The following is a 27702-nucleotide window of genomic DNA, read 5'->3' as shown; positions in this document are numbered from 1 at the left end:
AAGATCAATTCCGCTGTCATTGACGCCTGGCAAATTGCCCCAATATCACACTTTTGCGAACAGTGATCTGGTGTCTCATGCATTTAAATGAATGTCAATGACAATCACGTGCCTGTGCGTCGAATGAAATATTAATATCAATGACTCACTATATAATTTACATATGTACACGGAGGGAATATTATAGAATTCTTTCTTTTCGTGTAAATTATTTTCAATTTTACCATGTTTTTAGTTGTGCAACGGAATAAACCGTTAGTAATGTCTATCTTGCTAAGAAACAATAAAGTTCGCTGAAAATATACTTTGAAATGAAACAGTGAAAATGTTTCTGATTGCATCATAAAAGATTCCGTGAATATTCATTGATTTTCAGTAAAGGCACTTCCACTTTACTGCTCCGTCTTATATCTCACTGATTTTGATCAGTGCAAGTAATATTTCACTGCGGAATTTGTGGTATACAAATTCGTGTACAGCTATACCAAATTTCTACGTTTGTAGCGATGAAATTGACGGTTTGTAGCTCGTGTAATGACACTGTATGCGTTCGCAAAGTGCATTAATAATGGGAACAGTTGTCGATATTAACTGGTCCTTTTGGCTTCATTGATTGCAATGCTATATTCATAACTAAACCGCCAATTATAAATACAGCATTTGACCGAATAAGATATTGATTGCATTTTAGACAACAGCACATTTTTTTAATAATATATTCAATACTTAGAATATAAATAACGTATGAAATGAAAAGTCAATGATGAAATGAAAGTCAATCATTGTATGCAGAATATCGATCTATTTCTTGTTTACAAAATTCTATAGTGATTTTTATTGTAAAATTCTTTTCGCCTGATTAATTTATATCTGATACAATATCACACATTATCGCCACTGAGCTGAATAAACACTTTCAATTGACGCAGGTAAGCACGGTGCATTTATAAATAATTTCGTAAACCGAACGGTGCGTCCACAAACAATTGTCAAAATTATATGGCAACGAGATACAAAGGTAATACATACGCATAATAATAAACATAATAAGCTCACGCGAAATGCTCACAAAAATTCTGGGCTTCTAACTTCAACGAGGCTTTTTGCTCGCGGAGGCGCGAACAGCGTAAAAATCGTCGTGTGTAAAAATAATCGCGCACACAGTGAGACAGCAATCGCATTAAATTAAAAATTAAAGTCTCCCCTTTTATCGTTAACGTCACGTTAACACTGTGTTGGCGCTCACCACGATATTCGCACACAAGGTAATCCGTAATAAACATTAGCGGGGAATGCCGCGCAGAAAGTGATATTTCGCACACCTATGCTTCAGCCCCCGATCGCTCTTCTCGTGTCATTTCTTCCCTCACGTTCTCGTTTTGCGCATTTGCACGCGTGTCCCGAACAGGAAATTGCGTTCGTTAACATTGTCGCAAAATTGCTCAATTGCACGCGCGGACCGCGTGAATCTCGCCATTTCGGCCCCGCAAATGAGATCTCTCACGATATATCGTGCGCGCAAATAGTATTAGCCGCATTTTGCAGCGCGCATCGGAAGGGAGTCCGTATGTGGACACCCGCCACGGCAACCGACTCGCATTTTTATTTCTCTTTTTCATCGCGGGCAGATAAGCTATTTTCTCTTGTTTTTGCCATTTTTTGCCCCGCTGCTCTCTTGGGGGTTCTGCTTTTTTGTTTTGCTCTCGCGTGACTTGATGTATTATATCGCTCGTATTCGCGGTATCGTTGGTCGGAACACTTCACATATCGTCCATAAGAACGATATTCTTGTATTTTCTGGAAATATTGCAGAGCGAAACGTTGGATTCATTATCGCTTATTTATCGCGAATTTTATTATTAACCGGCGAGAGAGAAAGATAGACAGCAGGACTCACCGTTGCGTCGCAGCGACGGCAAATCAGCGTGAAAACTTTCGGTGAAATTTCCATTCATCCCCTGCAAGCTTCTAAGAGGGAATCACGTGGACTTCAGCAACTCCCTAACTCGACGTAGCTCGACTGTGCGACTTGCTAACTTCGTTCGTGAAACTGCCATTGAATTATAAAACTGAATGCCTCTCACACTTAAAATCGCGACCAGATGTCTCTTGTATTCTATATTGAATTCTTATTTCGTTTCTCTCTCTCTCTCTCTCTCTCTCTCTCTCTCTCTCTCTCGTGTTTTTCGTTGCCGAATCAGCATAAACAGTCGATCGAATGCAGAAGTGGCAACCACCGCGAGCCTGTGTTGTCGCAGGTGTTGGTACGCGCATGCGATAGTAGAATTCGGAAATTCGCAACGCCTGTACGCCGTACGCCAAACATTTTGACCCACTTCGGTCTCTTCGGTGGCACGACTGAACTGACAAATCAAATCAAGATTAGGTATTTACCATGCGTGACGCCGTTCAGTTTAATTATCGGATTATTCGCCGCATGCGACTCAGCGAGCTATTTAACGTTTCCTATTTACAGTTAGAATACCATAATGCACGAATATTTCCTGCGTAACGCGCAGAATAGCTAAACCCGTGTGTATCGATCATTTACTTTATGTCACTCTCTGAGTTGGATCAAACGCTAGTCAATTAAACAAGCTTGTACCAGCCGAAACTGTCGGACGTGAGTGAAATTTATCGCTTGCCAACGTTGGATGTTGGCACGTTGCTTGTTGGCCGGATCGGGATGAGATTTTAAACGCTTTTTGCATCATTGTCTGAGTTCGCTCTCTCGCCTCGCGCGATATGGATTCATAAATCTCTCCTGTTATAATGTAACATAAATTTATAATATTATATACACACGCACACATGCACATATACCTTTCTCCTTAAGAAAATGGATATTGTGGTTTTAGGTCGAGCTCAATACACACACGGTATTACGTGCATTATGCATTGCGTTCTGAAAAATCGACGCACCTGTTTTAGCCTCAATATTTAATTGCAATCAATCATGATCACGTTAAATGCACCGGGGGCCTGCTCCCTATAGGTTTCCAATATGACATTAGCTCTCTTAACACACTCAATCGTTTACTGTGTGACAACTCAATATTGGAAATAAACATTACACACATTTTCTTTCTCTCTCTTTTTCTTTTTTCTTTTAATACTAAATACTATAAAACGCTACTGCGTGCCATTGATATATGCCTAAATCTTTTTTAAATAATATTTTTAAGTAATTTCGCAACCAACTAATACACAATTTCTCTATGATAATTTTTCTTATTGGCAATCAATGTGATTCACATCTAACTTTAAGATCTTCTATAGCATACAATAAAGTTATTATTATTAATGTTATTATTATTATTAAATGTTATTATTATTAAATTATACGCTCAAATTATACGCTTATCATTTTATATTAATTTCCAATAACATCCAGCTAATGACTGAGAGTCTAGTATTTTACATTATTAAATTGAGCAGCATTGAGAAAAAAGAAACAATAAGTGTAACTATTACCTATTAATATCTACTAATTTATCTATTAATTTAACTTTGTTATGTCGTAATATTAATATTATTTTATCATATTTCATTTCTCTTTAATCCCTCAAGAAAGTATAATTTCCGCGATGATAGCCACTTGCGGCAACCGTCGAAGTAAGCAATGACTTGCATAGAGAGATCGATATTTCTGATTAGTGCTGAGGGAGGAAAACAAATAGGGATGGAAAGAATGGACTGAGAAAATATACGAAAACAGATTATCAACATAATTCATTTCCCAAAATAAATTGACTAATATTTAGACGGAAGTTTATATATGAGTCCACGCCGTATTTATTTGCGTTGCAATAATATTTCCCAGCTCGCCTACCATGCGTGCACATAGATGCATTTCGCAAAAATTTGCACCCATTCTAAGCGCACAGAAAGATTTCGCGGCACGGAGGTAATACGAATAAGGCAGTTGTGATAAGAAAATGGAGTGCCAGCCGCGAATATCTGTGGGTAGCAGCGGCTGGTTCCGCAATTCTTTCGACGCATGAAATCCGTTTACGCTATAATCATTGCCCGGCGGCCTTAAATTCGCGTGCATTAAGACACCGCCGCGGAATTTCGATAACGTGGCAGAAAGAAAAGCGATAAATTGCATATTCAGCTAGTTTTTTTTTTGCGAACGTTGAAGCGTCGCCTATATCGGAAAACACGAGAAAAAAGTAGGAGAGGAAGAGGAAGAGAGAGAAAAAGATTGTCGGCGGTTTTATTTTGTCGTCGCACAAGTGGAACTTCCCTTGGAGGCTCCACGTCCCACCGGCGATCAAGAGAGAAGAGAGTTAGCGTAACCTGGAAATGAAGAATCGCTTAAATCCCTTGTTGGGTGTCGAAGTTTAACGCTCGTAAGGGTCCCCAGAAGTTCTCGTTGCGGGAACACGAAGCAGAGCAAACATCGGGTCGCTGCCGATCTCGTGGTTTATATACCTGCCGGATACGACGGTCGTGTCTCTCCGTCTGGGATGTAAACCACGGGAGCAGCGTTAGTCGTGAATCTTGCGGTAACACGACCGACGATATTCGGCATTCTACATTCGCAAAAAGTCCATGAATTATTAACGAGGGTGGACTCCGCCGTCGAAATCGGCGGAAAGAAGCGCGCGCGGGCACCAAGAGACCGGATATCACAAGACTGAGCTGTGTTTGAAGAGAATAATATTGTCGGACTAAACTAATATTTTCCATGACGCGAAATTCGCGAGAGATTGTGTTGAAGTCGGTTCTGGGATTAGGTGGATTCGCGCGCGTATGCGCACGCACGCTTATCACATTATCAGCCGTGTTACACTCATAGTGGCGAGGCTTAGGAATGAAGAAAGGAATGTCACGTGTCGCTCATTAATATTATCTGATACAAAGTGACATTACGTACGGGAATTAGCATTTTCAGTCCGTGCTGTTTAACTCGCGCGCGGTTTCATTAGCGCGTTAGTAATTACAGCGCGTGCAATTACCTCGCGTCGCTTGCGCGCGTCACAGTTCAAATAATGGGGGTGGGCGGGCTCTCGCGAAAACCAAGATAAATGCCGTCGTAATTACTTTCGCATTATTCTCACGGGAAGTGTGCCTCTCCGTTTGCGGAAATTCTCAAATTTATTCCACGCAAGAAGACGCACTCGGGCGCGAGGACGCGCGCCCGTGGGCGCGATGCAATTCCAACCGGGTTAACCATTCACGAGACGTGACGACGGCGGGGAGACTTGCGCCTGTCTGTATTACCGAAGAAATCGAAAATCGCTCCGCGTATTCATGCAACTTTCACTACCCCATGCGCGAAATTGCGCCATTAAAATGCAGTGACTAAGTGCGTCATGCAGACAATATGCCCCCGCGCGCGCGTTTTCAACTCTGCTGTGCGCACACGAGCCGAAATCTGAATAAACGCGAAATTCGTCAGAAATCCAAAATGTAGAGCGAAACCGTGCGCGGAAATCTACAGCGGAAAACGAGATTTGCGGCGCGGCGCGATGGCAGTTTACGTGCGTCGAATTCGGACACTGGAACCGGCGTCGGCCCGATGAAACCATCGACGAGTTTTTTTTCGTTCTGTTTTCTTTTTTTTTTTCGACACAGCTCGCCTCGCGAATCGCTCGACGAGCCACGATAATCAATAACGTGGCGTTCGCATCAAAGAATCTTGACGCCTTGCTCGTGAATGCGTTCCCGTTGGAATTCTGTCTATATTTGGCGATATTCAAAATTTGCGAACAATGGATCAAGAGTACTCTCTCTCTCTCTCTCTCTCTCTCCCTTCTTGCCACTCACCAGCAACACACAATACCAACGCATAATTTGAGTGGCCCGGAAATGCTAACCTACGGTATGCTTACGATTCCGGCATAGAATTCTCCACAAAATTAAGCCTCCTCGCGGATGCATAACGCGCACACGTGCACGTTCTCGCGTTCCGACACTATGCGCAGCTGGCTAATGTCTGACTGGAAATTTATCCTGTCAAAAATTCATCTGAAAAAACTCACCAAAAAGCCTGACTTTAGTCAGGTTGATCCCGATCAGTTATCTGGTTGTATAAAGTGATACATGCAAAAAACTATATATTGTACTTTCAAGTGAACGTTACTCGTTTCAAGTATTTCTTTCTCTCATTTCTCTCTCTCTCTCTCTCTCTCTCTCTCTGTGTGTGTGTGTGTAATAAAAAATGTATGTGTCTGTCTGTATGACCTCTTATGCATTCTTAAGTCTCTTGACCCTTATATAATATATTGTTTGTTAAGATAACTATTACTTTAAAAAAGAAAAACAAACTGAGTAAGAACTTTCTTCTTTATAGAAAAAAATTATATTTGCGTATGTACTATCGGGTTCTAATTATTAATAAGGCTCTTCACGCAAAAAAATCTCAGTTTGTGCAATCTAATAGGAACCAAATGAGAATTTGGTGATCAGAAGCGATATCTCTGTTATGAAAACTAATACTTCTGTTGTCGCAACCGAAAATATTCGTCTGAACTATCAGCAATATTAAAACTCGGTTGAGGTAACTGAGAACAATTGATTATACAGAAACCTCATAAAGGAATTTTTTTATTCCTACAACCGATTTTTCGTCTGATCTTTGAGTAACCGAAAATTCGTTTGCACCAACGGAATTGTTTTTTTCCGTGTATTTATTAATAATCCTTATTATTAATAAGATCCTGTTTAACCCGCTGCGTTATATAACTTATCAGAACTCGATGACGTCACTTTGTATAAAGCGAATAACTTATTGGGATCAGGTCGATTTGTGCACGGAGAAAAGTTTAATCAAATTTAATCCTACAATGGACAAACTAAACACGTTTCGGTTCAAGAAATTTTTGGTTTGTGAATTTGGTATTCTTATGAATAAAACTCGCTTCCAGAAGAACCAGGAACTCTGTTTCCTTCAAATAGAACACGCTCGACTCGACCATAGGTTAAATTGAACCTTTTTTTCCGTGTGGAACAAATTTGTAGTCGGGTAGTCGAAGATATTATATATAATATTTCCAGCGTATCCCGTCCACTATATCGTCCAATATTACTTTACTTTTGTGTACCTTCGATCTGCACATCCGGGATTCAGGCCGCGATTCATTATTTCTCGCGCTTGTGTCTGTATTCGCCGGTCGTTCAGCTGGAAACAAAACGATGATGCTAAAACGGAAGCTCGGACAATCTCTTAAAAGCTCCGATAGGCAAAAACGTATATTCTCCTCGATCTTTTCATCCATATACGAATATTTCTCTTCTTATGCTGAAGGAAAATCGCGCGCAGATACGATACGTGAGGACGATGTCAGCACGGAAATGCCACCCATCCTTGCTCGATGTTACTCAACCATTTTATAATGTATTCCGATTCTGCGATCGCAATTCAGTGGGCTAACCGTCGATTAGACTATCCAAAGTGCCGACAAACCTGCAATCGAAACGTTACCCTACCCATTGCTTTTAAAGATCCCAACAAGAGAAGTTTCCGACAAATATTAGCATTCGTCTCTCGCCACTAGTCAGCTCAACAAAGAGAAACCGAGACGCGGATAATCCAGAGTGCTTTATTTAAAGTTGAGATCCTCTTAACCTCGGTGCGTTACCACGAGATTTAAACCTCTTCTCTTTGTTCAGCGCTTGAAATCGTTCCCGTCTTACGTTTTATTCTACCGATTTGTGATCCCATTGTATTTTGCGGCTGCGTATAATTTCCTTACGGGGAACTTTTCGAGACTTGGCGGAATCATACTACGTTGTGTATCGTGACTGAGAATCATTAGTTACGTGTCAGTTGACGCAAAAACAATTGCGCGGGTGAGAACTAGTCGCCATTAGGAAAGTTTTTAGGCGGTTAACACTTAGTCCCCGGCGGGGGGTTAAAACTTACGGGTTTCGTCGGACTAAACGACGATATTCTCTCCCAGGAGAGGAGCCTCGAGCTTCATCCCTTCCTTCCCCGTCCTCTCGCCATTTTCACGCCGACCTGATAACACGATCGCCGTGTGTCTGTGGTATATTACGCGCTCGTTAACCTTGCTCGCAGCCCCGAAGAAGCGCCTTCTTTTTCAGCAGCGCCGGCGGCATCGATTTTAGATAAAGTCAATGAACTGCCACGAATTTCCGGTGCCGATAGAAATTGCTCGCATAAAGGGCTCGGTCCTACTGTCTCGATAAATTTAATAGGTGTCGACTCTATCTGAAGTGTTTGCCACCTGTGTCCTGTGTTTTGTTCTTGTTTCATTTTTCTTCCTTTTTTCCCTTAACATTTAGACGTTCGCTCGTTTGCAGCGATCGAACGTCTAAAGCGCTATTTGATCTATCAAATGTAAAAATGACCCCGGCGAGAAGCGACGATCATTTTCGTCGCCAGGACTCGCGCGGGAGGAACAGCAAACCGGGGTTACCATCCCCTGCTCTTCGTAGGACAAATCAAGTGGCAGAGATCGGTTGATTTCACGTATCCCTCCCGTACCCTCGTCCGAGCGTAATAACGGACGGAGGGTATCCATCGAGAGCAATGGGGTGAACAGACTGGATGGTGGTTCCTCGGTTCAACGAGGGTTACAAAGAAAATATCATACACGAAGAGAATATTAAAGTTTTTTTTTTATATAAATTACCTTCAATTTTACTATGTTTCTAATAGTCCAGGAATAGATTATCAGTAAAAATAATAGATTGTCTGTCCTGCTAAGGAACATAGTAAACTTCACTAAATATGATACATTTTAATTTCTAAAATATAAGTAACTTATATTTCATATGAAATGAAAGGATAGTAATTATTATAGAATGTCGATCTATCCCTCAATTCTAAAATTCTATAGTAATTTTTACTATAAAATTCTCTTCATGTACACAGAACAAAGAAACTTTAATTAGATTAATATTTGGTGAAATATGAACGAACTAGAAAATTTTGACTGAAGTTACCAGAATTCTGTTCGAGCTAACAAGATTTCTAGTCAATCAGAAAGTTAAGTTCTAAATTTCAGCCGAAATTTTCTGGTCCGTTCATATTTCATCAGATATTTGGTTCTTCTTGCCGTGTATATAGTCCTATATGGCATAGAGCGTATAAGAAAGACTCGACGACCCGTCACAGATATCGATTCGAGTTGTTAACCTTGGAAGAGGAAAGTGATGGACCAAGTGTTCGCGTATCACTTAGGAACGGAAATCGGATGCGAGCGAACGGGGAAACTGGAGCGCGCGGACGAATTTAATTTTACTTGCGATAGTGAGAGATAACGATCGTCTCTCCGATTATCTTGCGGAGTATATAGCCGACCGAACGGAGTCTTCACTTATTTCACAGACAGCCGAGCAATATCCCTCCTTGTTCGCCACCTGACGATTGTATTTACGTCGCCAGCTTTTCTCGTATCGCCATTTCATTTTGTCATTTTCGCCGATTTCTCATTACTCGTTATCAACCGCCACCCGTGCCAACCCTTTACCTTATTGCGCTGTGGTGGAGTGCAGTCAACCAAAAAAGAATCTAATCCCAGTGCAGGGATGGACAGAGTGGAGGTGAGTAAGTGGGTGGTGCTATCGATTCGCTTCGCCGCGGCAACTCAAAACGCATCCCAAATGCGACGTCTAAAATTCGTCGCGCTCAATTTGCACGCGGGATTAGCTTCGCGAGAGACAGTCACCGGGCACTTTGTCGCGGCTTTATCATGAAATATTACGGCGGTTATGCTCGTAGCAGAAGTTATGTCGCAATGGCATAGTGGAGGAGTTGGAGTATGGTGGGCGTGAAAGGGAAGGAAAGAAAGGGGAAAAAAAACAGACAGAATATAAAATCGCACAAAAACGCAGATAACTGATCTCTTTTTATCCGCCGTTTGCCTTCAGAATGATCGGACGGATACAGTCAGACGGAGAATCGGCAATTTATCGCCGGCACGAAATCACGCGCTAATTCTACGTTTGCCGTCGGGCGATAGCTTCGCATCGTTCGCGAGAACTCGCAAAATTTCCTAGAGAATACGCGCGATGCAGAGAGAGAGAGAGAGAGAGAGAGAGAGAGAGAGAGAGAGAGAGAGAGAGAAAGAGAGGAACGAACATATTACCAGGATGGATTACAAAGCTCTCCAAATCGAAATTTAGATTCTACGTTAAGCCAGCAAATATCATCGAACTTATATGTCGATGTAGAATTCCTAGATATATAAATAGCGTTTATGCAGACTACACTCCTTTGACGCTATAGATCGTAATTTATTGCCGTTTCCTTCATGAAGGATTTAAAGGAGAGTTTGCTGAGAATATTTGCCCGAGTCGAAATTTGGATTCTGCATTGACTCTGCAAATTCCGTCGAACCTGAAGAGTCAATGAAAAATCTCCAGGGACTATTGGCTAGCTAACTCTTATATCTAGTCTCTTATATTTGGTCAAACGCCAGAACCTCATTAATGTTGCGAGCGCGGCTCTAAAAATATTCTCCGTGCTAAGCGGCAGATAAAATTACTCTGGCAGAATTCTATCGCGCGATTTAAGACTGCGAGTTATAGTTATATGAGACACGAGAGCTAAAGTGCTTCCACGTGTACGAGAAAGAAGCGCACGTAAACGCGAGACGGGGAGAAAAGCGGTGTAGATGGCATAAGTTGCGAGCGTTCGTTCCTTTTGCGTCTCTAGGGGAAAGAATAAATGTAATGACATGACTATCTTTCTTTGTTGCTTCTCAAATGAAATTTAGCTTGACGCTTTCTAGTTGCGCCAGTGTTTGATGTCACAATAGAAGATCGTCGACCAAAGTATAAAGTGCGTCCCGGAATGCTCGTAGGATAGTGTAATGAAAATAGAAACGAGTTGACAAGAGGCACCACTCGACCCGCGTGGGTGTTTCGCACGATAAATAGTTCTCTGAAACCTTAAATTTACTTAACGGGAGTTTACGCTCCGAGGATGGGACCGACGGAGCCGCGTTGTCTCTTTATTCGTGGTATCCAGCCTTCTCGCTTATTCAAGCGCGGCTTCTTGATTTATACTGAATTTATCTATTTTACGACGTGCCCGAATGATAAAATATGAATTATTAAATGGCTTTGCTGTCTCTCCGCGAACACGTCCCGTGTATTACATCTGAATTTTACGGGCAATAGTATTGTTCTCGCGCAGGATGTCGGACTATATCCGCTCCCCGGAAATCTAGTTTTCTCCATAAAAGCTTTGTAAAACGAACGTTTTGAGAAATTTGGCGGCAGAAAAAATCACGTGTCTCGACGAAACGATGTTACCTTTTTAATAATAAACTGCTCTGTTAGTTATATATATATATATATATATATATATATATATATATATATATATATATATAGAGAGAGAGAGAGAGAGAGAGAGAGAGAGAGTACGTATACCTGTACATGAGCAGAATGCAATAATCGATTGCGCTTCTGAGAACTTGGCAAGGTTTCCAGATCGCTGTCACTTACTTTTAGAGGCGAACACGAAAGAAACCTGTTTAAAGATTCATTACAGACATATCGATATTTCCGCGACTACGAGCTGCAGAAAACGATCGCTGTCCGACCTAATTTGTACGTAGCTGTAAGAACTTCTCCACTCGTTCGCGCAACACCCGCAACAAAGTCGCGCGGCCGAATTGGCATGATTTTCTGAAACCATGCGCTCGTTCATCAGTAAATCGATGCGAGGCAATCTCGATGTTGCATCATCAACGAATCGATCTGCATGATATTACGAGCGAAATTGAGAATCCGATTTACCGATACAGAGAGTTGTATCGCTAAAATATAGTAGATTAGCAATTTCCTATCAAATAGAAAATCAGGTAACAAACAACAAGATTGGATCAGCTGTTGTTATATGCTGTAACGTCATTTTATAAAGTAGGGAAACAACATTAAAAAATGAATATAATTAAAAGATTGATGAAGTTTAATTAAAACATAATAAACTTTGGTCTTCTAACCAAATTTTGCTTTTTAACTACAATTTAGTTTTTAGCTAAAGTTAAGTAAAACTTCCAAATGAATTTAGTTCTTAACTAAACTCTATTCATCTTTTAATATTGCTTTTATAATATTAATTTCTTTATGAATAAAGTTTAGCGTTTCAATTAAAGAATGGAGAAAGAATTGGAGTATAATTATCTCCCTGTCGATATTACGCTTATGCGAACGTAATTCATCCCTTGTATGGCTTGGATGCTATTTAATTCGTTATACGAAAGTTTTTCATTGAAATTTTTCGGCCCACAGCTGCAGCGACAGCGACGCTGACAAGGAACGCACAGCTCCAATCGTTTTTTTCCAACCCCGCGAATATCCGAGCTTATCGACTCCGGCGGATAAATCGCCGGACGAATTTGTGAGTGAAAGGAACGAGTAATGGATTTTCTAAGGACACAGAACGATGAGGTGGAAGGAATTAAAGTCTCGATTTGATCAATATCGTCCTTTCAACACCTCCACGTGCTCTGTGTAATTCCATTCCCAATAAAAAGATAATCATCGGCATGCCGCGGGACTCGCGTCTGTTTTGTTAGAATTTATATTAAGGTTCGAAGGGACACTCGGAAACCTGATCGACAGTAATTAGAAATCGTTTGGGACTTTGGCATGCACGCGCGCACGTCTCTGTGCGCTGCAATTCTTTTCATTATATCATGATTTTGACAACGTCAGAAAGGCTAATTAATTTCTTATCCTTATCCTGGATGAGTAAAATGACTCTCGATGAAGAAAAGAAGGCAGCAGTTGTACAAACAATCGGGAAAGACAAGAGAGATGAAATTACGTTTCCAACTTGAATAAACGTCCCTTTGGACATTCCGATCTTTTCCTATTACTTATTTGCCGATGTACGAACGAAATTGAGTTTTCACAAGGAAAGAAGAGAAAGAGAGAAAGAAAAAAAGAGAAAGGTCATAATACAGGAGAATGAAAACATTTTAATTCGAAATGAAAGCAACGGTCTTTACCCCAACGGCATTCCCTTTCCCTTTCCCGTTATGCGACTTTGTTCACTTTATGTTTTGATTGCGATTTCCATATTCCAAAAAATGTGGCATGAGCAAACATAAAATATAGCGAATATTTGATAAAAAATCACGTGGTTTATTAGCCCCGAGCAATTTCCGTGTTAAGGAAGATAAGATTTTCGCGTGATGGAAGATTTAATGGAAGATTAATCGAATATACCAATCACCTTCCGACAACGTGCCATTGCCACGTGACACACTTCGGATAGTTGATCGCAAAGTTTTTCGATTACAGGACACAATATTAGAAGAATAGCTATCTACACTCCCGAAGACGGGAAACTGATAATGAACTGTCCAGGATGTGCGCCTACAAGATGGCCCGGAGGGGGGCAAGTGCCAGCGGCTCGCAGGGTCTGTCGGTATGTATTACCGGCATTATCATTCTGAGCTAAAATTGAGTTATTTAATCGTTATTGAGTAGATCGAAACTTAATTGTCCAGACTGACGTATCGATAAGTCGACATTCAATTCGAGAGAGCAAACAGATCCAGAAAGGATAAGAACAATGCAAAGAAGTCAAGGGGGAGGGCACAGAACGATGAGATCAGTACTTAACGCTGCTGATGTGTGTGCTTTCATTATATCTTACAGACCGGATATGATTAATAATTGTGCCGAGTGTTGAGAAATTAATGATGTCGTTAACATTACACGAATAGATGACCGCGAGACACATCGCCAATCATTCCAGTCAAATATTTAGCCGGCTCAATTTGCGCCCACGTGCGTCAACAACATTTCCGTGTTGTAATTACAGCTCGCACCAAGTTAGCTTAATAACGGCGTGGCAATAGCGCCGCCAATTACAAGGTCGCGAGACAACACGTTAAAGTAATTTGCACATCATTCGATAACATCGATCTATAATATATAAACCGCGACCTCAGCGCGACTATGTGAGTGATGTGAGTTTTGTTGGTGCACGTAGATTACGAATGGTGACGATAGCTCCCGCTGCATTTCTCACCGTCACCTGCATCGCCAGCGTCGGCGTTACCTTAGCTCTCGCTTTCTTGGCCTTTAATCTCCACTTCCGCAAGCACAAGTAAGCTTCTTATTCAGCGTAACGGACCGAGTACAACGGAATCGAGTCAGAAACACGTGGAGCACATCGCATAAAAGCATGAAACTCTCAGACCCAGTATTAATAGTTATTACATGAAACTTGTCTCACGCGAGATAGTCTTAGGTCGGAATTCAAAGTTAAATCTTGAGGTTTTTAGTCGAATCATATGATATACGCGATATTATACTTGCAATCGCGATTAGAGTGAAAAGTTCATCAGTACATCTGACTCTAAATTCGAATTCAAATATTTTATTTAAAATAAATTTCAGGTAATGATTATTCATACGAGCCTGAGTGGTGTTTGTCGAGATGTTTATCAAGCTCGAGTTTATTTGACGCCGACGTATTTCCCCATTAAATTGCCGATACGAAACAATAGACAACGATAAACCCTTTTTGCAACAGTAAACGGTTATTTTACTAAGTTTGAAAACAATATAAACTGCAATTTAACGATCGGGGAACGAATACGGCTCGTTCGTGGAAATAATACTTGCCATCGACGAATCTCTATGCAAATCGTTACGATAAATCACTCAAATGCATTATTCTTCGATATTGGCAGAAGCATAAAACTTTCAAGCCCGAGGCTGAATAACATGGCTGCTGTTGGTTGCGGCCTGGTCTACGGTGCTGTAATACTTTTGGGACTGGACGACGCCACGCTACCCGACAGCGATGGTTATTATCCTGCAGTGTGCACTGTAAGCATTAACCATCCATTATGAGGAATATTAACGTTCTCGATGACGTGATCAATATTATCAGCGTCAATCGGGCTTACATAATGCATGCTAATTATTGCCGTTCACACGTGTGTGCAAGTTTCTTAATTAAATGTTATATAAACAGAACTTTTGATCTCCTCCAACCCCGGAGAGTCTTGAAACTATTAAAGAGATGCGAGTTGAACTTCTTTCGAATGGCATCCGGCAAATCAAATTGTAAACTTCATTAAGTGTAATGAGCAAACTGCCGATATAGAACATTATGGGAATGTGCACGGGTCTCGTAGAAATGATTGTGTAACAAGAAATTTCATATTTTTTTTGGCGTGATGAGACGACTTGCTTTCATGTTGTTCTAATTTTGTGAAACAATATCACGAGTCGAAATTTTGATCCTATTTTCAGCCTCGCTATCCCATTCAACACCTATTTTGACGCTAAAAAGAGTAAAAAGTGAAATTTTTGACATCATAAAAGTCAAAGTAGGAGTAAATTATATTATTAGAATTAAACCTACTTTGCTCTATATATAACTTAGCAAACTCCTATTGCGTTATAGAATTTAAGGTTCAACACAAGGTCAAAATTTTGACTTAAAATATGCATGAAAAATCGCAGAAGATTGCAGATCGAAACGGTGCATACGTTGTTTTATCAAATACCAACGACATAAAATTGTGAACGTTTCATATTTTACCTGAATAATCCGAAATCACATATCGCACAACCGAATATTTCTTCGGCGCGTGCTGCAAGAAGAGTATTATATCTTGAAACGAACGAGACGGGCGTTCGTTCTTCGAAGACGAGAGTTTTCCGAGCGGAACGTCACGCGCTTTTCTCTTCATCTGCAGGCGAGAGTGTACTTATTGTCGGCCGGATTCTCCTTGGCTTTCGGCTCAATGTTCACAAAGACGTATCGAGTGCACAGGATCTTCACGAGGAGCCGAAGCGGCGTCGTCAAGAACAAGGTTGGTCGACGCGCGAACAATAATTTTCCACCCACGTCCGTGGCATGTATACGCGATCAAATGCGAAACCAATATTTGCGCCGCTGGAAGTTACGCTTTTGCGCTCGCGGAATCGACGCTTCACCGACGGACACACATAAATCGCAGTTATCGCTTTCCAGCTGCTCCAGGACACCCAGCTGATAAGCTTGATCTGCGTGCTTCTACTGATCGACTGTCTCGTGGTGACGCTGTGGGTGACTCTGGATCCGATGCAGCGTCACCTGCGAAACCTGACGCTGGAGATCAGCCCGCAGGATCGAGGAGTCGTCTACCAGCCGCAGGTAAGTCCGTATTAGACGAAGGCGCGACGAAGGTTTCTCCGGCGAGCTTTCTGGCGAGCTACGGCTGAATGTCACGACTGGGCCAGTAATTATCGTTAACGAGTCGTGGCCAATTAACTTGTGCCTTTATTTGCCTTTGCAGGTGGAGGTGTGCCGTTCGCAGCACACGAACGGCTGGCTGCTCGCTCTCTACGTTTACAAAGGTTTACTGCTGGTAGTCGGGCTCTACATGGCTTGGGAAACGAGGTAAGCTTCGGGGATAAAGACGTCTCCAAGTCCGCGGGCACCCTGAAGCGAAAACCGCTAGGCTCCCTATACCTCTAATAGAGATAATCTGCTGCATATTTCATACCGGTTCGAAGCGAACCAGACATTAGTTTCTTGCGTATCCTCGCGTAATCCCCGCGGGGAGCGCGTTATACGGCGCGATCTCACCTTGCTTATCGCTTTTCTCCAACTATTCATTAAATAGTTTGAAGAAAATTGCTCGTTACATTTCGCTCACGTGTATCTTCCGGGTCGTGGCACCGCAGCTTGATACCATTACGGAGATACATCACGAGTGTGTCATTGGCGGTTTCAGGCACGTCAAGATTCCAGCTCTCAACGACTCGCAATACATCGGCATGAGCGTGTACCTCGTAGTGATCACGTCGGGTATCGTCGTTGTATTAGCCAATCTGATGCCCGACCGCGCGACCTTAGCCTTCGTCACGATCACTGCTCTGATCCTGTCCTCTACGACGGTGACCTTGGCGTTACTCTTCCTGCCACAATTGGCGAATATCCTCGCGGGCGAGAGGGCCGATCCCGTCGTGCAGAGTCTCGGCCTCAAGATCGAGTGTAATACCCGCAGATTCGTCACCGACGACAGGAGGTAAGTAACCGAGGAGAATCAGCCCTAACGCGAAACGGAGATGGAGAACGGAGGTGGAGAAAATAGAAAATTAAGAACAGCGCGACGAAGACGGTAAAGTACGGTAGCGTCGTTCGGCACGGCGATAAGGGAGTTCCACTTCGTGGCTAATCGGCCGAGCGGATCGACCTCCAGACGATGTCCCTCGTCCTGCCTACGCGCTGGAATCCCCCTGATGTCGGGAGGAAAGTTACGATTTTCCCGATTTTCACCCGTCGAAACTGCCTACCTCGAAGACGATGACTCCGCCAATCGCTCCCGAGGCGATCGAGCTCCCGAGCCGCGTCATTTAGTCGCGACTCGCTCCTACAACATGGGGAAATTATATCGAGTTCTCGTTATTTTCAAATGATCTGAATTTACCATACGTATTTGGCTAATACTCTTTCTCACGTATAAATTCGACGTACAAATCTCCCCAAATAACGCGCGATAATTAACGCTAATTCAATCACGATGAGATTAGGTGTCGTGCAAAGATACACGAGAGAGTTGACGAGGTGCTTGTGTCTGAGTGTAATCGTATCTTGGTGACAGAGAATTACAGTATCGCGTCGAGGTGCAAAACCGAGTTTATCGTCGTGAGATGGCACAGCTGGAACTGGAATTGGCCAGATTGGAGAAGCAACTGGCGCAGGAGACGGTGGAGCCGTCACACGGTTCATCAAGCGCCTCGATCCCACAACGAAATCCCAGCATTGGCGGTGGTCTACCCCTGTTATTGCTTAGTGTTCTGCCACCGGTTATTCCCCGTGCTAGTTGGCCATCCGCGGATTCGTCTGGTGAGTGTAAATAGATCATGATGTAGATATATGGATAGATATTCGTATGTGAGCGAAGGACACTGTTCCAATCTTCGCAGCGTGGAAATTCATCTCTTTAAGAAGTCGGTTTATCTTTTGTTTATTGAATTAATCTGTCTGTCTCTCTCTTCCTCTCTTTCTCGCTCTCTTTCTCCCTTTCTTTCTCGCTTTTGAAAGACAGAGAGAGAGAGAGAGAGAGAGGGAATGAGATGGTCCGATAGATTGCAACAACGATAAAAGTTACCGAATGTCTTCATACATTATAAAAGAGATGAAATGGTATCGAACAGCTACTGGGGCGCGCATTTCGTATTGTATAATGCCGCGAGAAACGGTGAACTGGCTTTTATCCGTGAGAACTTGGAAGATCCGTACTGATCCTGCAAAAGAGAGTGACTGGAGCTTTCTTCGTCGAAATAGATTATCTATTAAAGGCATGAGAGCGAAGTTTTTAGCTATGGAAACGTAAGAGCGTCAGGAACGTACGTGCCAAAAGACGCGAGCGATAGATTATCGGAACGAAAGCGAGGAGACGAGAATAGATGTCCCGAAACTCGTACGACGAGTCGAACTTTGCCGGCGGGAGAGAAGGAAGGAACCATAAGTATTAATGCTTTTCTCGCTCCGCCGTTTTTCCGTCGATCAGATGTCCGAGAAAGGTGACAGAAATCCCTGTATTGCACGTAATTGCCTGAAAAACATTTTTCCCCACGTTCACTTGCCTGAGTTAAAACGTGGGAAGAGAGTTCGAGTTCTAGCAGATCGTTAGCGTAGAAGGAAGAATATCTTGTTTAAACCTTGTTCGAAGTTCCTCTTGTATACTTTAAGATGGATTGGAGTGTTTTTCAAATTAGATACACACGAAGAAGCGACTATCGTTACTTTTCTCTTTTTTTAAAAGCAAACATTTGCATGTGCAGATTCGGATGTTTCGATTGTTTTTGCAAAAATTTCGACAATAGTGCGTTAATGGTTTACTATAAAAATTCTATATGAATATTTTGTATTTAAGAAGCTTTGTATCTAACGCAAGGAGAGTGTCTGAACAAATTAAAGTAGCCACGAACCATTTGATAGAATTTTAGAGATATCAATTTTAGAGACCTCCCCCTGCGTCAAAATTTTGGTTCTATATTAATTCTGCAAATATCGTTAAATTTGAAAGATTAATAGAAAATTTCGTAATGTAAAATACTATCCAGATTATTGATGCTACAAATGATTATTTACTGCCGTTTCCTCCATGCTCAAACTTAAATAACGCTTAATTAAAAATTACTTAATACTTGATTATTACAATATTCTATATGCATTCAAACTTTATTCTTAATTTCGACAAACAATATATTAATTTTGTAATTTGCTCTTGACAATAAATAGTATGTTAGATAAATAAATAATAAAAATAATTTAATAAAAATTGAATTATGAATCGGTAAAAAAAGCAACAAATTTTTATTCTCATAAACTTTTTGTTTTTTTTTCGTTGTTTGGTTAAAATTTCGATGGAATTTGAAGTTCTTCAAAAAGCTTATAAAAAAAGCTATCTATACATTAAATTCTAAGACTGGTATTTATAGTTCTGGATTATTTACAACCTGTGAATAAAGCCACAATTTTATGTGTAGGGATTTTATATCAATATTATCTTATCTTAATATTTCTTATCGTACAAATATTATAAGTGAAGAAAAAATCAGTGGTTCAGGAAAGATATGATTATTAATCAAATGATAACGGGGGAAGGGAGTAAATGTTGGCCTTAGAGTAGATGTTTAATTTTTACTCAGGAGATATCTCCTTAGTCGTAATAATTTCGTCGAACGTCCGTTAAAATTGGAGACGTTTCGCATAATAAATGATTTCCACATACCTGGAAATATATCACTGTCTGCGTCCTGGAACCCTACGTTCTCCATCCTGGTTTATCAATTTAACATCCTGCTTCTGGTTGCTCCATGATTCCGGAAACTCACTAGAACTGACACTCGCGTAGATACGTATTTTAACATACTCGATGTCGAGAATCCGATTACCCTTTACAATCCGGGAAACTCGTATAGTGGCGCAGTAATTTGGCAGTAATTTTATTTTGTAAAATATAACTACAATTAATTAATTATCATTATTATTTACCTTTTTTCCCATACAAATTAGTAAAAAAGAACTTAAAAACATATAAAAATTTAAATAATTTTTTAAATAAAAAATTTAAAGAAGAATAAAATATAACGCAAATATATATTTATATCATATAAATTTTTAATGTTTTGATAATAAATTTATGTTGTTTCATGACTAATACAAAATAAATAAATAAATAAAAAGTTTTTGTACAATTGAATAAGAAAAAAATCAATAAGTTATTAAAAATAAATGCACCAATATATTTTTTTATACTAATATATATATATATATTTTTTTTTGTTTTGTTTTAATAACATACTTTTATATAAATAATATAAAAATCTTTTTCTACAAATAATAATAGACATATTGTTTTATATTTTTTCTTTTTTCTTATTGTTAGATAGATACAGAGAGACAATTTGGTGATTCGATCTACATGCATTAAATAAGAAAAAAGTCAATTTGAAAAAATGGTTGCTTTACGATCCGAGAAGCCACTGGTACGGCAGGGATGTTTTTTACTCATATTTTTTACTAATCTATCCTTTCACATATATGAAAAGTTCTAGTTCAACCCTTATAGAAATATCATACTAAAAATCATTGATAATTACTTATTTTCAGTATTAAAAATACTGGATAATAAGTAATTATCAATGATTCTTAGTATGATATTTCTATAAGGGAAAGATCATAAAATTCGTTTAAAAACCGTCCGAACTGTGAAGGTTAAATACTTCAAAGACTGGCAAAATATTTGAATCAATCGACAGTAATTATAAACAATATAACGATAGGTCGCGGTATGTTGCTTGTCGATTTGGAACTCGAAAAGTACGTAACACCCGGGAATACAAAAACGATTGACAGCTTCAAAAGGGCAAAGTCACCTTCCACCGATTGCGAACTATTGTCGTCCGCCATTCAATGATAAGCACATCTGGGGACCGAGAAATCACAATAATCAACATTTTTAAAATATTTCAAACCTTCGAAATAGTTAAATTATTAAAATGTCAGGACGATTACACGCGCAGTACATTTAAAAATACTCTAGAATTTGACAATCGTGTCAATTAACGTGCATCATTAGTTTGACGTCGCGTTTCCGATTGACACGCACCTTCATGTAACACCATTGATTGTCTGTCCAACGTGACCAAGAGCTGACTGCAAAACGGATTACAGGACGCATGATGTAACGGTAGTCGGCGACAAGGTTCATGACTTCTTCCTTGTCATCTATTTTGAATTACCACATTATATCGAAATTTTTAACACCAGTAAAATAATATAATTACAAAAGAAGATTGTTTACTGTTCTATTTACTCATTCATACATTAATATTGATTAGATTATTTAATTAGATTACTTTCTTATTGCAAACTCTATCTGCAGTTGCATAAACTAGATAATTAATGCATTGCTTACTGAAGTTAGAAATTAAGAAAAGTTAAATGCAGATAGATTATTGAAATAATCGTGTATTAAAAACTTTTAGACGAGTCCTTTAAGTTTCGACTAAACAACGATAAATATTCTTCTGCAGCATCAAAAGATAAGCTGTATAGTGTTATACCTCGAGTTACATATTTTGATATCTCCATTAGTCACCTTCAAGTTCAACGAAATTTGCGGAGTTAATTGATATAAAACGAAAATTTCGACTCGAATTGTTCAACAATTGCAAAAGGTTATATGAAGTAATATAGTTTCAGCGTTATTCAATTTTCAGAGAAACAAATTCCGTTTTAATCGTTTTAATTAATCTATTTTTTACAAAATACACGCAGAGATAAAGTATAATTATTAATCAATTATTAATCGCTCGTACATATATCGCCGCGCCAGCACGCGACGCACACGTTTGTAATTGATCTATTTATTTCCACCTTTTGCCCGCGTCAAAAGAAAATTTCCCCGGAAAACTCCCGGCCATTGCCATTTGCAGTGCAAATACCACACATTTCGTTCACGAAATATCCGCCTCTCGACTGTCGCGCGCATGTATATTTACGCTCCGGTAATTCCGTAACGAACGCCACATGACGAATACAAGACATGTATCGAGTACTTCGTGTCCTGCATGTACCAATTAACGTCCACGTCCAACTTGACCATCATTGTGAGAATATCGCCGGTATTATTAGCGTACGAAGTGCCCGCCAACGCATTCGGTGTGCTCCTGATATATCGATTCGGACCGCGTTGCACTCGCATCTCCAAAATCCCGGATCTCCTTGATGACTCCGGACAATTCGGCGCATAAGTACATACGTTGAGGTACGCGTCTGCACGCCGACTGCACGTTCCACCCCAATATTTCTGAATGTGTACCGTGACTGATCGAAGGAGGTCAAAGGTTGCGCGCCGTTATATGTGCATGTATGCACACCGGATGCCCCATCGCCGGAAAATAGTTGTATCGTGAGAGTTTTCTAAGGAATTTTCGCAAAGTGAATTTTTCCCGAGAAAATTTCGACCATGCGACTCTCCAAGGAAAAATCCCCGCGCGTTTTCCCTTTCTTCATATAACTTGATTCGGATCTTAATATAAATTTAATTCAACCGGCACCTGCTGACACTACCATGTGTACGGGAAATGTCGGTGAAAATATAAAAATTTTATTGGGGAATTATATATGTATCGGGGAACTGTATATATATATCCTCCGCGCGCTGGATAATGAGATACCCGGCGATACATCCGTACATCGTGCAAATTACATATATGGTATACATCATATATGATATACCCGTCACACATCTATCCTAGCATCCGTGCGCCAAACTCAAACAACGAAAGTATCGACGTATTACCGATCTGCTGTTACATCGTTGTTACAGCGAATTGTTCATGACATGTCAAACTAACAAAACTTTTGTCACCGCTTGATTGATAAACAAACGTTATAAGCTGAGTTGAAGATTTGAGTCATGTCACATCCAATTATGCGTTTTTGCATAATCGCAGCTTGCGATACGATCCCTTGAATCTTCAGCTATAATTAGAGCAGAAATTTCGAACAACGTATAGAAATTTAGCAGAAGTGACTTTTCAGCTTATTCAGCTCAAGGACGTGGACAGAGTTGACAAAGGGAGAATATTCGTGTAAACAGAAATATATACCATGTTTTTGTTGCGAGAAAAATGTATACTTTCTCTCCTTCCTCTTCTATCAAAGGCGAATTTCATATCGAAGCCGTTGTCGTGCGGATAGCAAGTTTACAGCATGTAAATGCTGTAAATATGCTGTAAATTACAAATAAAACGAAATGATAAATAAGTCATTACGGCCTATTTATATAACAATACTATCATAAATGGAAAATAAACAATATAGTGTTTGTTCAGGTGTTCTCATGAAATTGTTGTGATAGAGATAGACAGACAAGCCAGTCTCTTCCGTGTAACATGGAATATTCCCTGCCATGGTTACAGATCGATTTATGACTCGCTTACGCATAAATGTCGCCTAAATTCACACACGCTTATGCTTACGCAGACTACATGTCCCGACGATTAGGTAGAACCCAAGCCTCAATAATCGCGCGTCCATCATAATGATCGCTCGACATGGGGTTTCGCGTCATATACGAGTTAGACCTTGTTGAAATTAGGCATTCGTCGCGGTACCGTAGCATTTAGCAGTCAGCCGGATCTGGAACCGGACGATCCCAGGCAGAGCCTGGCGGACCTTTACAAGCTGCACCGTCGCAGAGAAACCGAAGGACCGAATCGCTTGGGCGTTTTTCAACGTCTCTTCAGTCTCTTCGGCAGCAGACCGAGTAGCAGAAAAACCTCCACCGCATCGTTCACCGGTAAGAAAGTGTCGAAGAATAAAAGAATAAAAATGCTTCAATTTAAGATGTAGCTTGTAATTTAAGATTGAAAAAATACAAGATGCTCCAAAATTATCTATTATTATGAACTATAATAAATACGACTCTATATTATTATCTATTATTATATTGCTCAGATATATTAAAATCAAGGATAATTTTATTCTTCTGCTTGATTACTTCATTTTATTTTAATTGCGTTTTATAACAATTAAGCGATCCAAATTTGTCCAACCTGCTCGGCTTTTGCAGTTAATCTATTATCACAATTTGCTGACAGATTTTCTTGTATTTCTGCTACCAAACAGTCGAAAAAATTTACAGTAGATACTGCGTAAAATTAGTTTCTGCAGATTTGGCTATCTGGGATTTTGTATATGACACGTGATATTATAGACAGTCACGTTTCAGTCACATAATTTGTATTTAATTTTTAACTTCCGCGCGTTTTCTATAACTTAGAAATATATTTAACATTTATTACACAGCTACGATGACCCGCTTGTATTACATTCATTAGGGGTCGCATCGGCGCTTCGAGTCCATATGGGTTACATCGCCGGTTTAGTGCCTGGCACGAAGGCCGCCTCTACTTGCCAGGTGGATGCCCAAGACACCCACTCACCTCATGCACGATGCGGTTCAGGACCAATAATTAGTATTACAAGCGAGGAAGATCGTAGATTGAGCCTAGGGCTACGTCGTAAGGAAAGTAGCGAGCCTCGAGTAAATTTCAGTCTACCGCCACGTGAGTAAATGTATAAAGCTGTAGAGAACTTCAACATTTTATATTCTTAAATCAAGTATAATAAGAAGTATAATAATATAATATAAAAGTATAATATATAGTATATATAATAGTCTTAATATATTCACATATTCTCTTTTTCGCATAATAATATTAAATATACTGCTACAGTAATGTTATATAGTAGTGTCTAAATATGAACCTTCTCGCGAATTAAAACTCGGCATTAAGATTCAATGAAAAGATTGTAATTCTTCCAACGAGAGGTCTTAGGGAAAGTTAAATACCTTTTATATGAATAAATGCATAAAGAAGTCCCGATATGAAAAAGTTCGAATCTGAATAGCTATAAGGCGAATTGCGTTATTTTAACATTTGTGATGGAATAAATTTACAGAGATGAGCACAAGTCAGTCATCCTCTCGAGAGAAGATACGCGGATCGCCTCGGTTTCCTCATCGAATAATCCCGGCGAACAGTTTGAGTGCTATCGCGCAGAGTGCGTTGATTACAAGACCGCATCGTTGGCATTCGATGGAAGATGCGACGAAACCGAAAACCACTCAAATACCATCTCGCAGCTCTTGCAGTCCCAATTTTGACGTGTGGGCCACGAGTAGGGTTGGGGTACCTCTCAGCGAATTCGCCAATACCGCCCGCAGTAGAAAGCCGCCGGATTCCTTAGCCCTGACCATCACCATGGACTCGAAGATGAGTCCAGTCGATACGAGACTAGGCAGCGACTTGAGAAAGCTGTTCAGGGAAAACGACAGCCAGGAATTGGTCAGTCCCGCCGAATGCGAGTCGAAAACTGCCCGGTCGAGTTCATCGTCCTCCTTGTCACAGAAGGCAATCGGCGTCGCGAGCAATTCTATGTCCTCAAAGAACGATACTACATCGGAGGCTCGACATGACGCCGGCTCAAACTTTTGTCAAGAATCGAAGCCTCGTCCATCGAGCCCGATGGTGTCAGTGATCGATGTAGATAACCCAGGGGAGGAGTCGAACTCTGATGCCGATAATCACGTCGGTGCTTCCTACGTGGAGAGGAGGCCGACCGCTGTGTAGTGTGATACACCGTGTGCACGTGTTTAAATATGAACCTTTGAACTATCTTTGAACTTGTCTAAATGATGAAGCTGTCGGTTAAGAGAGACGATGTTGAGAGAATAACTTCCAACAGCATTGATTTTATCGCGTTCCTCGCGCAGCATCGATTAACGACGTCGGGAGGAGGAAAATGGGATAACGATTCTATTAAAAGTTTGTAATTATTGTAGCCGCTTAGACAATCCATGGGTCAAATTATAAGACACGTCTATTTAGATGTTTCGTGTGATAGACAGAGGAAGATTATCATGTCAGTGTAACGAAGAACTTAGGAATACATTATCGACTTGCGACACGTCTTCGCAACAATCCATGTATAATACATGAAAATTTACGATAACACGTTAAAGTATAACGTCTGTATTAAGTAGCTTTGAATTAATATTTTAAGGAGCCGGTTATAGAACTTCAGATAGAGTCAATTCGTAATCCGGGTTTAAACCCAACGAACTAATGATAATGTTGCTATTAAGGCTCCTGGTTCCACTGCTGCGGATTGATGACGTCAGAAGCGAGAAAACGTACGTCAAAAATTCCTGCGTGCTATTTCCAAATAAAAACATATTTGCACTTCAGATCGCTTGAACATACCTGTAAAATGATCCGAAAGATATCTTTGTCCCGTGGAAATCAATAAATAATCCTAAAATTAACTTGCAGTCCCTTCTTCATTAGCCTATCTTTCCTGATGCTTTTGCCACGTTAATTTTAAGACTACCTATTGATTTTCAAGGGTCAAGTTTACGGAGCATTTTACAAGTATGCTCAAGCGATTTGGTGTTTTTACATGCAAATATGTTCTTGTTTGAAAACTGCACAAAAGAACTTTTGGCATGCGTTTTGTTGCTTCTGACGTCATCAATCCAAAGTATCACAACAGTGAGATCAGAAGCCTTAAGAATTGCCGTCATAATTAGTTATTCATTAAACAATGTAACTGAGGGTAGCGAGTCGAAAGCTGTGTGCAGTGGAACGCTATAAAATCGGTACTGTCAATGCCTCTGAGGAGGAACATATGGATATAGATCATCAAAAGAAAGAGACAATATAGACAACCGGCTTAACGCGTTAACTTTATTCGCGCCCAATTTGACAAATTAATAGAGTGTGATTGTGCGAGAACTCCATGAAGTTGCGTTGCGTGTGAATATAGATTTCTCGTTCCCAATGCCCAAATGCGAGGATCACGGACCAATCGCAATATAATCTCAATCATGTGTGTTCGTTAGTAACTGTGCCAAAAGAAAAGCAAATTAGGACTCGTAAGGGTGTACAACGTTTGTCTTGGCGGATCGTAAATGGGACCAACGCTCACGATATCCTTCCTTTCGAGTGTTTTCGTTTCTGGCGAAGTAATTTCAATCATTTCGATCCGACGTGAGTCGTCATAAGAAAGATAATGAGTGTCGCGCTAATAATGACAAGGAGAAATAAGAAAAACGAAAGTACAGAAAACGCCGACGTCCTACAAAATGTTTAACTCACGATTAATTGCACTCATTAATTATCCGAATATTTAGGATACTTCCGCAAAACCGAGAGATAACTCTCAAAGCGTTTCAGAAGACAAACCATGAATATCCTTACGGGGCCACAATCAAAGTGTTCAGTGCCCCAAACCTTTTCTCTAATATGCGTTTCATGTGAAATGAAAATATATCAGTTCGAAGTAAAACGACTTAACGTAAAAACGCCATGTTTTGTTTGTAAAATGTGATGTTGATTGAGACATACCGATATTTTCATGCCACCGAGCACTAACGTATATATATCGTAATATATATAAATATATATTACGTAATAATAATAAATATAACGTAATATATATAAATATGTAGATAAAATAAATATGGCAAGGACATATCCATGCGAAAGGATTTCCTTCCGAAATCTTGCTATCCGATTAATTTCGTTATTCGGATATCTCGATGTGTCAATCATTAAAACTTTATCAACTAAGGAATAATAAGCATTGTCTGTGCAAATGAGAATGATAATAAAGAACTATATATTCTATCCATCTTATCATATTGTGTGTGTAGATATCATCCATAT

General features: G+C 40.2%; 1 protein-coding gene across 4 annotated transcripts in view; it reads left to right on the top strand.

Annotated features, from left to right (window-relative positions):
- The window catches only part of LOC116841788, an 82823-nt gene extending 55180 nt beyond the window's left edge, over nt 1-27643 (top strand). For 2 of the 4 annotated variants that reach the window (XM_032810158.1, XM_032810155.1), the window contains 11 exons: nt 13237-13363; nt 13934-14050; nt 14640-14778; nt 15657-15773; nt 15935-16096; nt 16239-16342; nt 16680-16973; nt 17550-17794; nt 23568-23768; nt 24310-24537; nt 24935-27643. In XM_032810158.1, coding sequence (XP_032666049.1) covers nt 13237-13363; nt 13934-14050; nt 14640-14778; nt 15657-15773; nt 15935-16096; nt 16239-16342; nt 16680-16973; nt 17550-17794; nt 23568-23768; nt 24310-24537; nt 24935-25605 — 2405 coding nt within the window. In that variant the 3' untranslated portion in view covers nt 25606-27643. Of the gene's footprint in view, nt 1-13236; nt 13364-13933; nt 14051-14639; nt 14779-15656; nt 15774-15934; nt 16097-16238; nt 16343-16679; nt 16974-17549; nt 17795-18461; nt 18475-23567; nt 23769-24309; nt 24538-24934 lie in introns of those variants that run through there. The other 2 variants (XM_032810156.1, XM_032810159.1) reach the window with 2 other exon arrangements.
- The last annotated feature ends 59 nt before the right edge of the window (nt 27644-27702 follow it).

The sequence above is a fragment of the Odontomachus brunneus genome, unplaced genomic scaffold (genome assembly GCF_010583005.1).
Source record: "Odontomachus brunneus isolate Ranch 3 - 2012 unplaced genomic scaffold, Obru_v1 Obru_scaffold_018, whole genome shotgun sequence".
Taxonomy (NCBI): domain Eukaryota; kingdom Metazoa; phylum Arthropoda; class Insecta; order Hymenoptera; family Formicidae; genus Odontomachus; species Odontomachus brunneus.
The sequence above is the reverse complement of the archived record's forward strand: the minus strand, read 5'-3'. Positions and strand labels throughout refer to the sequence as shown.